Source organism: Pseudophryne corroboree, chromosome 12 (assembly GCF_028390025.1).
Source record: "Pseudophryne corroboree isolate aPseCor3 chromosome 12, aPseCor3.hap2, whole genome shotgun sequence".
Classification (NCBI taxonomy): Eukaryota; Metazoa; Chordata; class Amphibia; order Anura; family Myobatrachidae; genus Pseudophryne; species Pseudophryne corroboree.
Window position 1 is genome coordinate 160,323,223 of NC_086455.1, and position 12,483 is coordinate 160,335,705.

A 12,483-nucleotide genomic window follows, 5' to 3' on the forward strand; every position below is an offset into this window, starting at 1 on the left:
CAACAACATCATAACAAGGATGGGCAGAAAATGTATTAAGAAATAAGTCAGGCACTGTTTGTAAGCATACAACGCATGTATCCACCAAACGTCCACCTTCAGTTTCTGTTACATTGTTACTTCAATGCCAGTCGATACAGAAAGTGACCCGCTTTCTAGAATCTGCTCCGTGGTGGCTCTGACTGCAGAAAGCAATCAGACAGTCATGGTCAGTTCCATCACACTGTGAATGAAGCTGCAGGTTTGTAGATTAGGCAGCAACTGAGTCCAGTAGCACTTGAATTGCTTCATCAGGTGCCATCTAGTGGCTGCTGGCGTACAAAACACTTGAGGTGAGGAGCAGCGTTAGTATTTTATTATATAGGATAGACTATATCCTTATTTAGAGCCCTATAAGTAAGGGAATGGATTTTACATCTATTACAGAAAAGCAGACAGGATATTTGAATAATCTGAGAGATCACTGGTTAGGGAGGGTCGGAGGAGGGCTCAGGAACTTGATAAGTCGTCTTAAGAGATGAGTATTCAGGGAATACACAAAGGTTTGGAGACTGAGAAGTCCTAGAACTGGTAATGAGAGCAGGCAGGAAGTACGGATGAGAGACGCAGATCTTGCGCAGAGCAGAGGGGGTGGAGGTGGGAGATTAGGGGTGTATGCTGGTTAGTCTTGTTGAACACTTTGGATTGGGGATCGGTATCATGCAGGAACTGGCAGAGAGGATTGGCCACGCATTCAGAATAGATCACAGGGATATGGCTAGTAAAACGGTGGTGTGTGGCAACCGTTTTGCAGGAATGAAGACTATCATCCCGTACGCAGCCAAAACAGCTCCGGTGTCTTCTGTCAGCGCGGTTGTACGGTTGGGTCAGAAGGTCGGTTAGTGTTAGTACACACGTGGAGGACCTCAGATGCCTCTCTACACAACTCAAACCACACACGTCTGTAAAATCATAGCAGGGGGCAGAGAAGATAATGTAACTGCTCGACTGCACAAACGTCCTGCAGGCAAAGTCTGTAACACCCTCCCAGATTGGATATCCCAGAAGTAATATAAATAAGGAAAATGTTTTAGAACATTTCGTACAGATTACCTATTTCCATGGAGGCATCACCAAACAGTGTTTCCTACTGACCATGAGCGTCCGAAATGTGCGTCTGGTATGGCAGAGTTATACCACTTATTATGGCCACAAATTAAACCTTTTTTTTGGAAAAGTGTATGGAAGTTTGCAGTGGATCACCTTATTAATATTTCCCTCGTACACCCGAGTGGGGTGATCTGGGGATGCTCCCTTGTAGACTTAGGGCCTAAGAAATTAGTACTGCCCATTTCCCAAGCTACCCATAAGAGCACCTCCTTCAATGGCACCAGATAGAACAATAGTGTTTGGTATTTATCAGATGGAGCAGGTGGAGGCTTCCATAGGAAAGGAAACATGTAAGCAACAGGTGTTTTGTGCTTTAGTCCAAGGAAGAGAGTGCAGAGGATTAGTTAGTCCAGGGAAGAGAGCTGAAGTGAGTGCAGAGGAGAGATTTATCCCAGGAAGAGACAGCAGCAGAGAGTGCAGAGGAGGGATTTATCCAAGGAAGAGACAGCAGAAGAGAGTGCAGAGGAGGGATTTACCCAAGGAAGAGACAGCAGAAGAGAGTGCAGAGGAGGGATTTACCCAAGGAAGAGAGACAGCAGAAGAGAGTGCAGAGGAGGGATTTACCCAAGGAAGAGAGACAGCAGAAGAGAGTGCAGAGGAGGGATTTACCCAAGGAAGAGACAGCAGAAGAGAGTGCAGAGGAGGGATTTGTCTGGGGATAATACCTTTCCCCACCAATCACATACAGGCATAGGTAGTCCCTACACACTACCCTTCCCCACCAATCAATTACAGGCACAGTACCTGCACACTACCCTTCCCCACCAATCACATACAGAAGCGGTCCCTACACACTACCCTTCCCCACCAATCACATACAGAAGCGGTCCCTATGCACTACCCTTCCCCACCAATCATATACAGGCACAGTAAATACACACTACCCTTTCCCCTACACACTACCCTTCCCCACCAATCACATACAGAAGCGGTCCCTATGCACTACCCTTCCCCACCAATCATATACAGGCACAGTAAATACACACTACCCTTTCCCCTACACACTACCCTTCCCCACCAATCATATACAGAAGCGGTCCCTACGCACTACCCTTCCCCACCAATCACATACAGAAGCGGTCCCTACGCACTACCCTTCCCCACCAAGCATATACAGGCACAGTAAATACACACTACCCTTTCCCCTACACACTACCCTTCCCCACCAATCATATACAGGCACAGTAAATACACACTACCCTTTCCCCCAAACACTACCCTTCCCCACCAATCATATACAGAAGCGGTCCCTACGCACTACCCCTCCCCACCAATCATATACAGGTACAGTAAATACACACTACCCTTTCCCCACCAATCATATACAGGCATAGTCCCTACACACGACCCTTCCCCACCAGTTACATACAGAAGCGGTCCCTATGCATTACCCCTCCCCACCAATCGTATACAGGCAAAGACCCTACATACTCTCCAATCACATACAGACCTGATCCCTACACACTAACATTCCTACCCACATCCATTTACACAACAGTGGTGACCAGAGAACTTACATTCATCCAGTCCCAGCCGATACGCCAGGTTCTGTAATCCACGCACCTTCTCCATGAGATTTGCAATGGTGAGACTGCCCAGTTCTGTAGACACAAGGGAAGGCGTGTTATACTGAACACCACAACACAACAGACAGAGCAGACAATGAAAATGTAGTCAGCCTCAAACACCAACCCTACAGATAGCTACCAATGGGCTGGCTCAGTTCCATGTGCCAGGATATTTCTCCAGGTGTGCAACATGAGTACACCTCTTTTGTTCCCCTCCCCAGGACCTGACCTGCTGGCCCTGAGTTATTAATGGAGCTAGACATTTGCCAGTTGTCTCCCAAATAGACTGTTTTCTGATCAAAGTTACTCTGGAATATCCAGGTTCTGCAGCAGGAAGAGCGGTCACCTCCTCCAAGAAAATGGGACTTCACCACTTCATTCCTATAGACCAGGAATGTCCAGGGGCCAACTGGTAAAGTAACCCGGGGAAGGCGATACTGCAGGTGATCTTTATATGGAGTAATCGATCATATCAACACAATTTTGAATGATATGAACTGGTCAAGTGTCTGATACATACCGACATTGATTTTTATTACTTTTGGAAACTGGATTCATCGTTGCGATGTAGCGAACCTTGGGGGGTCAATTCAGACTGGATCGCGGCAGCGATCGCAGTCTGAAGCCCTTTGATGAGTGTGCTCGCACACCCTGGGAGGCCCAGTGAGATGCTAAAAGCATCTCAGGGCTGCGATTGTGCCTGATTGACAGGCAGAGGCGGTCGTGGGGTGAGAGGGGGCGTGCCAATGGCGTCAGAACGCCGTTGGTGGGGCGTGTTCCAGACAACGCACGCGTGTCCGGACCGTTGCACGTCCGCAGTGGCTGAGTGATGTCACACGCAGCCACTGCGAACCGGGACGCGACGGGTAGCTGGCTGCGCAGGCAGGGAGCTACTCGGTGGGTGCAAAAGCATCACCACTGTGCGATGCTTTCGCACCCGTGCGGGGGGACGTAAGGGCCTGACATGCGGGGCGGACTAGCCCTGTGCTGGGCGTCCCCCCGCACGTCTGAGAAACTGATCAGATCTGAATGACCCCTTTGTCCAGATCGGATTGGACTATAAATATGGACCAGGTGTCGCAGAGACATTATTGCACTATATATCACACAATCAGTGAAACATTTCTGCACCATGCACCAGTACTTAGGAGTAACAATAGTCACATGAATACTGACCTCTGCATCATTTATCTCATAAAAAAACGAGGAAGTAAGAAGTGCAGCAGAAAATTCTTTCCTCCATACCAATGGAAACAATGCAGTAACCAATGACAGAAATGCAGCAGGAGGGGGCCCCGGTCCCTACACTGCGTTACCTTTCAGCATGTCCATGTCATCGTGTTCCAGTTCTGCCATCCACTTGGGAGGGGAGCTGGGAATCGGCTAACAAGACAAAATAAAAAATGGATTAGTCGGACGTACAAGTAAATGAATAATAAGACTGACTATGGCAAAGTAACATTAGATAAGAGGATAAAGTGATATTTCTCCCCCCATAATGTGAGATCTGACATTACATTTGGGCTTTCTGTACAGTCACGTGTACACTACTGGTCTGTGTAAGCGGTTATTTGAGGCTCAGTGCTCAAAGTCTGTCTTTCATTACACTCTGAGAAAGGAAATCTACTGTGCATGGGAAAATATCTTCCCCCAGTGACACAGGTACCACAGATCTTTTCATATCACCAGTTCTGATTACCTGCAGCCTGTACTTTATGTGTGGGTGTCTCATTAATCACTCGGTATGAGGCGATAGCAGGGTGGCATTGCCCTAAATAATGGATACGGGGGGCTCTTCAGTAGGCCTGGTAACATGCTCGCAGTGGTTGGGTTGTCCTGTGGGCCTATATAGATGAAGCTGAACATTGCCAATATGTTGATTCCCATATAAAAATGTCAGTATAGTAACAGGAACTGATTGGTAACATGTACACCCCATATATAGGTGTCTGCATAGAACAAGTATTGTACTGGTAACCTGTATATCAGGTGTATAGGTGTTTGAATACACCAGGTATCAGACTGTCTGCAGAGACCTGGGGCGGTATTCAAATGATATATCACGCCCAATCTCCTTTCTACAGTGATCCCCGTTATCGCGCCCATAGTAATCAGATTTAGCTGCGTAAAGGTTTGGGCGCTCTCGCTACTACAGGGGTAGTGAGGTGGAATGACACCACACCCGTCAGCAGAAACAGAACGGGTGTGGAAGGGGGTGAAAAGAATTGAATACCGCCACTGGTATCATACTACTAGCCTATAGATCCCTGTGCATAGGTGTCAGTATGGTAACAATCTCAAAAGTAACTTGCAGATTCTATGTATAGGGGGGCTGCGAACGCCCTGTACCAGACAAGTAACATATAGATCCTGTGTATAGGGTTCTGTAAAGACCAGGGGGTATTATTTACTAAAGTGTGTATTCTACTTATCATGTATAGCACCTTCTAGAAGAGAATAGCTAGAATGTTAGTGTTCATTCTAGCACCCTGCACCTTTCAACTCCTGTGCAGTTCCTCTTTCCTGCCTGGGCTGTCACTCTCTGCTCTGGTGCTTCTCAGCACACACAGGTCTGTATCACAGCACCGAGTAACAGATCAGAGTGTGCCGAGAAGCACCACAGCAGAGAGTGACACCCCAGGCAGGAAAGAGGAACTGCACGGATTTTGAAAGGTGCAGGGTGCTCGAATGAACACTAGAATGTGATTGGTTGTTATGGGCTACCTCCCACTTCTAAAAATACGCACTTTAGTAAACATACCCCCCCTGTTTTCAGACAAGTAGCGTGTAGATCCTATGTATAGGGATCTGTAAGGAGCCAGTATCCCAGAATCAGAGAGGTAACATGCAGATCCGCAAAGTATACTTACACTCTTAAAAGAGGCCGCAAACTCTGCAACTCCTGGAACTGAAATATACAGAAATAGGTGAAATTCTGCCACCGACGCTCCCTGTGGGTCAGGTAAACTGAAGTTATTCCTGCATTAAGGCTACAGTGTTACTAGAACTAATGTTCTCAATGTGCAATGCAACTTTAAGACAAATTAAAGTGAATAGGCAGCGAAACTAAACACTGTTGCCCCGTACGTGACATATCTGCATTTCTACATTCACTGCGGAGCATCCTGTCTTTCAGCGCAGCAGTAACGGGCTAAACCAGATGAGAAATACATTCAATACAATGGGACTTTGCAAACGCAAAGAGACGCAGTACATAAGCATTTGCACATGTGATAAACCTGCCGTGTCACAGACACAGTAAAAAAAAATAAAACAATCTGATGGCGTGAGGCACCACAGGGAGCAGAAACCGGGCACACTTACGTTGCTCTGGCCACAGAATTGGGGACGCTCGATCCAGTTTCTCAAAGCTCAGTAACGACGTCTCCAAATCTGCACCTGAAAGGTGAAAAGATAAATAGCAGTATATTACAAATAACGTAGTAACACTATAAACCTGCCCTGTCACCACAAACTGCCGTATAGGAGTAGGAGGAAGGAGCTGTGCGGACTTGGTGGAGAGCCGGATAAGGAATAGGACAGGATGAGAGAAAAGAATGGTGATAGAAGGAATAGGGGAGAGAGCAGAAAACAACCCTGTACAATACCTAGCATTCCGATGGATGCCGGGTCTAAAATATTATTGTATGCATACATCGGACAATCATGTGAGAGAAAGACATACTGTAAGCAGGATCAGACTGGCCCACCGGGGTACAAGGGGGAAACCCCCAGTGGGTCCTACTGCCTGGTGGGGCCCCACCTCCTCCTCTAGGGAAGAGGTTCCAGACTGTGCACTTGAATTATACACATGTTCCATTATAATGCACAGGACTATGGTACTATCGTGCATTGCTGTTATTATTCTGCTACTGTACATTATTATGCATGCACTGGCAATATGGACTAAATATATATATATATTCCATCCATAATCAGGATTACAAAGATCTTCTTTGGGACAATTGTGAGTTCATCTTCTCATCTACAAACACTTGAAAAATCTAACAGAATTACCATTGCTTCTTAACCCTCTCACAATCCTTTCATTTCTTAAAGCCCAAATACATTTCTGCACCCACTTTATCTACGCTTTTGACTCATTCCATACTAAATCTACATCCATTGAGACTACACTGCTTTTCTCACCTGCATTTCTGCAATTCTTCTGCTCTGATTCCCTTACAGTCTCCACTCCTACTTCCACTTTCCCTCAACCTATTTACCTACTTAACACTATGGCAAGGCTTTCTTATACTCCCCACATCACTCAGTTTCTACCTAATAATGTATCTTTATCCTTCCCCCCTAGTCTCCTACACCTCCTCCTCTGTCTCCCCTCCATCCCTCTGTTTCCTTCCCCCTCCTTTCCTGTTACCCCACATTCATTCACCTCTGCCCCATGGTTCTACTACCCCACAACTCAGCCCTGCTCCCTCTCTCCCTTCCCTGTCACCTCCCCACACCCCCATCCACATCACACTGACCTCCCTCCCAGCCCACCTCCTGCAGTTTCCCCTCCCAGCTCTGGCACCCGTACCATCACTACTCTCTCATCATCCCTGCCCTCAAAGTTAATCTCACCTCATCGCTACAGCAACCCTGATAATCTCATTTACATCTCTCCCACAAACTCATACCCCCTATCCTGTGCCCTCTGGAATGCCAGATCTGTTTGTAACAAACTGGTCCCCACTCATGACCTTTTCATTTCCAACTCCCTACACCTACTACCATTACTGAAACTTGGATTACGCCCTCTGACACTACTTCTCCTGCTGCTCTCTCTGCTGGGGGCCTCACATTCACACACACACCCCGACCTGGGGGTCGCCATGGGGGTGGTGTTGGGGTCCTTTTACCTTCTAGTTACTCCTACCAACTCATACCACCAGAACCATCCCTTACATTCTCAACATTTGAGGTCCATGCCATACGCCTCTTCCAACCAGTCCATCTTAGAGTAGCTGTCATTTACCGCCCCCCTGGCACTGCTTCCAAATTCATCGACAACTTTGCTTCCTGGCTTCCTCACTTCCTCTCTTCTGACATTCCCTCCATTATCCTAGGCGATTTCAACTTCCCTATTGACATCCCCACACAATCCCCTGCCTCTAAACTCCTTAACCTCACCTCTTCACTTGGTCTCTCCCAGTGGACCTCCTCACCCTCCCATGTGAATGGGAGCTCACTGGATCTGGTCTTCACTCACCGCTGTGATATTTCTGATTTTTCCAACTCCTCATTTCCCCTCTCTGACCACCACCTGCTCTCCTTTAACCTATCTCTCTCGACTTCCCCATCTCTACCTCCTAAGGCTACCATCACTAAGCGTAACATTGAGGCTATTGACACCACATTCCTTTCCTCCCTGTTTGACTCACTTCTCTCTCCTATTCTCTCTCTCATGCCCTGAACAAGCCACTGCCACATACAATGCATCCCTTACTTCTGCTCTTGACTCTGTTGCTCCACCAACCACTATTCACCCTCGCAAATTAACACCTCAACCCTGGCACACCAAATGCACCAGATATCTGCAAAAATGCTCACGTACTGCTGAGCGACACTGGAGGAAATCACGCTCTAAGGCAGACTTCCTCCATTTCAAACTTATGCTCTCATCCTTCAGTGCTGCCCTTTCTCTTGCTAAACAGTCATACTTCAAGAACCTCATCTCCTCCCAGTCTTCCAACCCCCGGCGCCTCTTTGCCACTCTCAACTCACTCCTCTGCCCACCTCCACCTCTTCTCCCTTCCTCACTCTCTGCTCTTGACTTTGCCAATTACTTCACATCCAAAATTGACTCCATATGTCAGGACATCACATCACACCAGTCCATCAGTAACCAGCTTTCTCCTATCCCTTACCAACCCTCCACATCCCTCGCACCTACTCTGACATCTTTCTCCCATGCATCTGGAGAGGAAGTCATGGCCCTCATTCATTCCTGTCCCCTCACCACCTCCCCACTTGACCCTATCCCCTCCCGCCTCCTCCGCTACCTCTCTCCTTCTGCTTGTTCCCATCTTTCCCACCTTCTCAATCTATCCCTCTCATCAGGCACTGTCCCCTCTGCCTTCAAGCATGCACTCATCTCTCCTATTCTTAAAAAACCTACACTTGATCCAAACACTCTCTCCAACTACCGACCCATCTCTCTCCTCCCTTTTGCCTCCAAACTTGAGCGTATTGTCTACAACCGTCTTACTTCCTTTCTTTCCTCACACTCACTGCTTGACCCATTCCAGTCTGGCTTCCGTCCTCTCCACTCCACTGAAACTGCCCTTACAAAAGTATGCAATGACCTCGATGCTGCTAAATCTAAGGGACACTACTCAATACTTATTCTACTTGATCTCTCTGCTGCTTTTGACAGTGTGGACCATCCTCTTCTACTGCAAATTCTTCACTCCATTGGTCTACGTGACACTGCCGTCTCTTGGCTGTCCTCCTACCTTTCTGACCGTTCTTTCTCTGTCTCCTCTCATGACTCCACCTCCCCCTCACTTCCACTAACTGTAGGGGTACCCCAAGGTTCTGTCCTTGGTCCTCTTCTTTCTCTATACGTCCTCACTAGGTAAGCTCATTAGTTCTTTTGGTTTCCAATATCACCTCTACGCTGATGACACCCAAATCTATCTTTCCTCTCCAGACCTATCCCCTGCTCTCCTCACTCGTATCTCCAACTGTCTCTCTGCTACCTCTTCCTGGATGTCCCAGCGCTTTCTTAAACTTAACATGTCTAAGACCGAGCTGATCATCTTCCCTCCCTCCCGCATAACCTCACCTCCTACAATCTCATTATCTATTGATGGCACTACTATCTCCTCTAGCCCCCAAGTGCGCTGTCTTGGAGTAATTCTTGACTCCTCCCTCTCCTTCAAACCACACATTCAGCACCTCTCACAAACCTGCCATTTTCATCTAAAAAATATTTCCAGGATCAGACCCTTTCTGACCCAGGATGCTACCAAGACTCTTATCCACTCACTGGTCATCTCCAGACTGGACTACTGTAATCTGCTCCTGACTGGCATTCCTGACAAATACCTCTCTCCACTCCAATCTATCCTCAATGCTGCTGCCCGGCTCATCTTCCTCACCTAATGCACTACGTCCACCTCTCCTCTCTTACTAGACCTTCACTGGCTCCCCTTCCCTTTCAGAATCCATTTCAAGCTTCTCACACTCGCTTACAAAGCCCTCACCCACTTCTCTCCCATCTACATCTCTGACCTTATCTCCCTTTACACTCCCACCCGTCCTCTTCGCTCTGCTAATGCACGCCGACTCTCCTGACTACGGATTACTTCCTCCCACTCCTACCTCCAAGATTTCTCACGTGCTGCACCACTTCTTTGGAATTCCCTACCTCTCCCCCTCAGATTCTCCACCTCTCTACAAAACTTCAAACGGGCTCTCAAGACCCACTTCTTCACCAAACCCAGCCAAATCTCATCCTAACCCTCTGTTCTACGCTCTCTATGTACCCCAACTGTGTCACCCCTGTCTGTCTACCCCTCCCCTTTAGAATGTAAGCTCTCACGAGCAGGGCCCTCTTCCCTCATGTGCTTATCCTTTCTTACTTTAATAATCTTCAACTGCACCAATTCCATCAGTCTTCTGCCACCTGATACTTATTCCAGTGTCATCTGCTGATGTAACTATGTTTATTTACCCTGTACTTGTCCTATACTGTCATCAACTGTAAGTTGCCGTTTTCCCTGTTTGATTATTTGTTTATGTACTCTGTAATTGGGCGCTGCGGAACCCTTGTGGCGCCATATAAATAAAGGATAATATATATATATATATATATATATATATATATATATATATAAATATATAATATATATATATATATATATATATATATATATATATATATATATATATATATATATATATATATATATATATATATATTGGACATACGAACCGTCACTTCGTGCTGGAACAGTAACTTGTAGGTGCCTTCAGTGAAGAGGGTGAATAGCAGGCAAAGGGACTGCGGCACTCAAATCCAAATAAAGATTTTTTTACTGAAGCATGTGAAAGATTACAAAATGCCTATACAAGGCCGACGTTTCGGTGCTCCAAGCACCGTTTTCAAGGCAGGCATGAAAGTCTAAGTAAAGCAAGCTAACATTATATATATATATATATATATATATATGTGATCTCAGGGCCCGGCCCATGCAGTCTCTAATGGTTATGTAAACCAATGTGGTGGCTGGCCACGCCCCTATGCATGGGCCCCTACCACTGCATTTCCCCGGTAGGCCCTTCATACCCCAGTTCGACACGGACTGTATATGAGGTCTCAAGGAAAGAATGTAAGCGAACGTTTCATTCAGACCTTTTGGTATTACACAATACAAAAGGAATAATCCACTTTGCCTCATGCTGCAACAATAATTTAGACCAGTGGTTCCCAAACATAGTCCTCAAAGCACCCCAACAGTCCAGGTTTTAAGGATATCCATAGCACAGCACAGATGGTTAAATGAAAGTGACTGAGGAACTAATTAAGTCATCTGTGGCCAAGCAGGGTTATCTTGAAAACATGTACGGTTAAGGTGCATTGAGGGTCGCGTTTAGGAACCTCTGAGTTAGAGTGTTCCGCACACTCCTGTGGTCAATAATCTTTTATGTGACTGAAGACAATATATGTGAAAAATCCACAGAATGCCTGGCCACAGTGACCAGAGAGGATGGTAGATCCACGCACAGCTCCCGTCTCCCTTCCGGAGACTACAGATACACACATAAGGGATATAAGAACAGTACATGGCACACACAGACACACGTGATATGTAACAATGACACACACGTAACATAATAATAACACTCGCTGGTAATGTATAATAATGACACACGCATATGTAACATATAATAATGATACACACACACACACACACGTAACATAATAATAACACACGCTGATAATGTATAATAATGACACACGCATATGTAACAAATAATAACAACACACTGGTAATGTATAATATTGACACACGCATATGTAACATATAATAATGATACACACACACACACACGTAACATAATAATAACACACGCTGATAATGTATAATAATGACACACGCATATGTAACAAATAATAACAACACACTGGTAATGTATAATATTGACACACGCATATGTAACATATAATAATGATACACACACGTAACATAATAATAACACACGCTGATAACGTATAATAATGACACACGCATATGTAACAAATAATAACACAGTGGTAATGTATAATATTGACAGACACATATGTAACATATAATAACAACACAAACTGGTAATGTATAATAAGAATGACACACATGATAGATAGATATACACATACATATATAAATATAAAAGAGTGAACACATACACATGTAAGCCACTATGGAGGGCAGGGATACTGTGTAACAGAGAAGGGGGTCAGGGAACTGCAGGGGAAGCAGCTGACAGACTCACCCTCTACAGCAGCCGCCATCATTTGAAGCAGCTCGCATCACCTGACGAGATCCGGGGCCAGGAGACTCCGCCAGGCGGCCATATTGGTACACCCAGTTGGGGGATAGGGAAATGGATACATAAAGGTAGGAGGAGCATATGGTGCTGTGGGGGGAATGGAGACACAGCTGATAACACCTGGCACCACTCAGACTTGTTAGGATGAACAATTATTTTCCTGTGCCCGAAACAATCATGGCTGCCACGGCGCCGGAAGCATGCCCGCTGACCTGGAAATACACCT

The 12,483-nt window shown here is 46.1% G+C and overlaps 1 protein-coding gene across 2 annotated transcripts in view; it reads right to left on the reverse strand.

Annotated features, from left to right (window-relative positions):
• Nucleotides 1-12,437, reverse strand: part of LIN52 (lin-52 DREAM MuvB core complex component) — a 38,384-nt gene extending 25,947 nt beyond the window's left edge. Inside the window, exons 1-5 of one of the 2 annotated variants that reach the window (XM_063948328.1) lie at nucleotides 12,201-12,437; nucleotides 6,042-6,116; nucleotides 5,588-5,625; nucleotides 4,034-4,100; nucleotides 2,667-2,750 (exon numbers count right to left, since the gene is read on the reverse strand). In XM_063948328.1, coding sequence (XP_063804398.1) covers nucleotides 2,667-2,750; nucleotides 4,034-4,100; nucleotides 5,588-5,625; nucleotides 6,042-6,116; nucleotides 12,201-12,222 — 286 coding nt within the window. In that variant the 5' untranslated portion in view covers nucleotides 12,223-12,437. Of the gene's footprint in view, nucleotides 1-2,666; nucleotides 2,751-4,033; nucleotides 4,101-5,587; nucleotides 5,626-6,041; nucleotides 6,117-12,114; nucleotides 12,174-12,200 lie in introns of those variants that run through there. The other variant, XM_063948329.1, reaches the window with a different exon arrangement.
• Nucleotides 12,438-12,483: the final 46 nt, after the last annotated feature.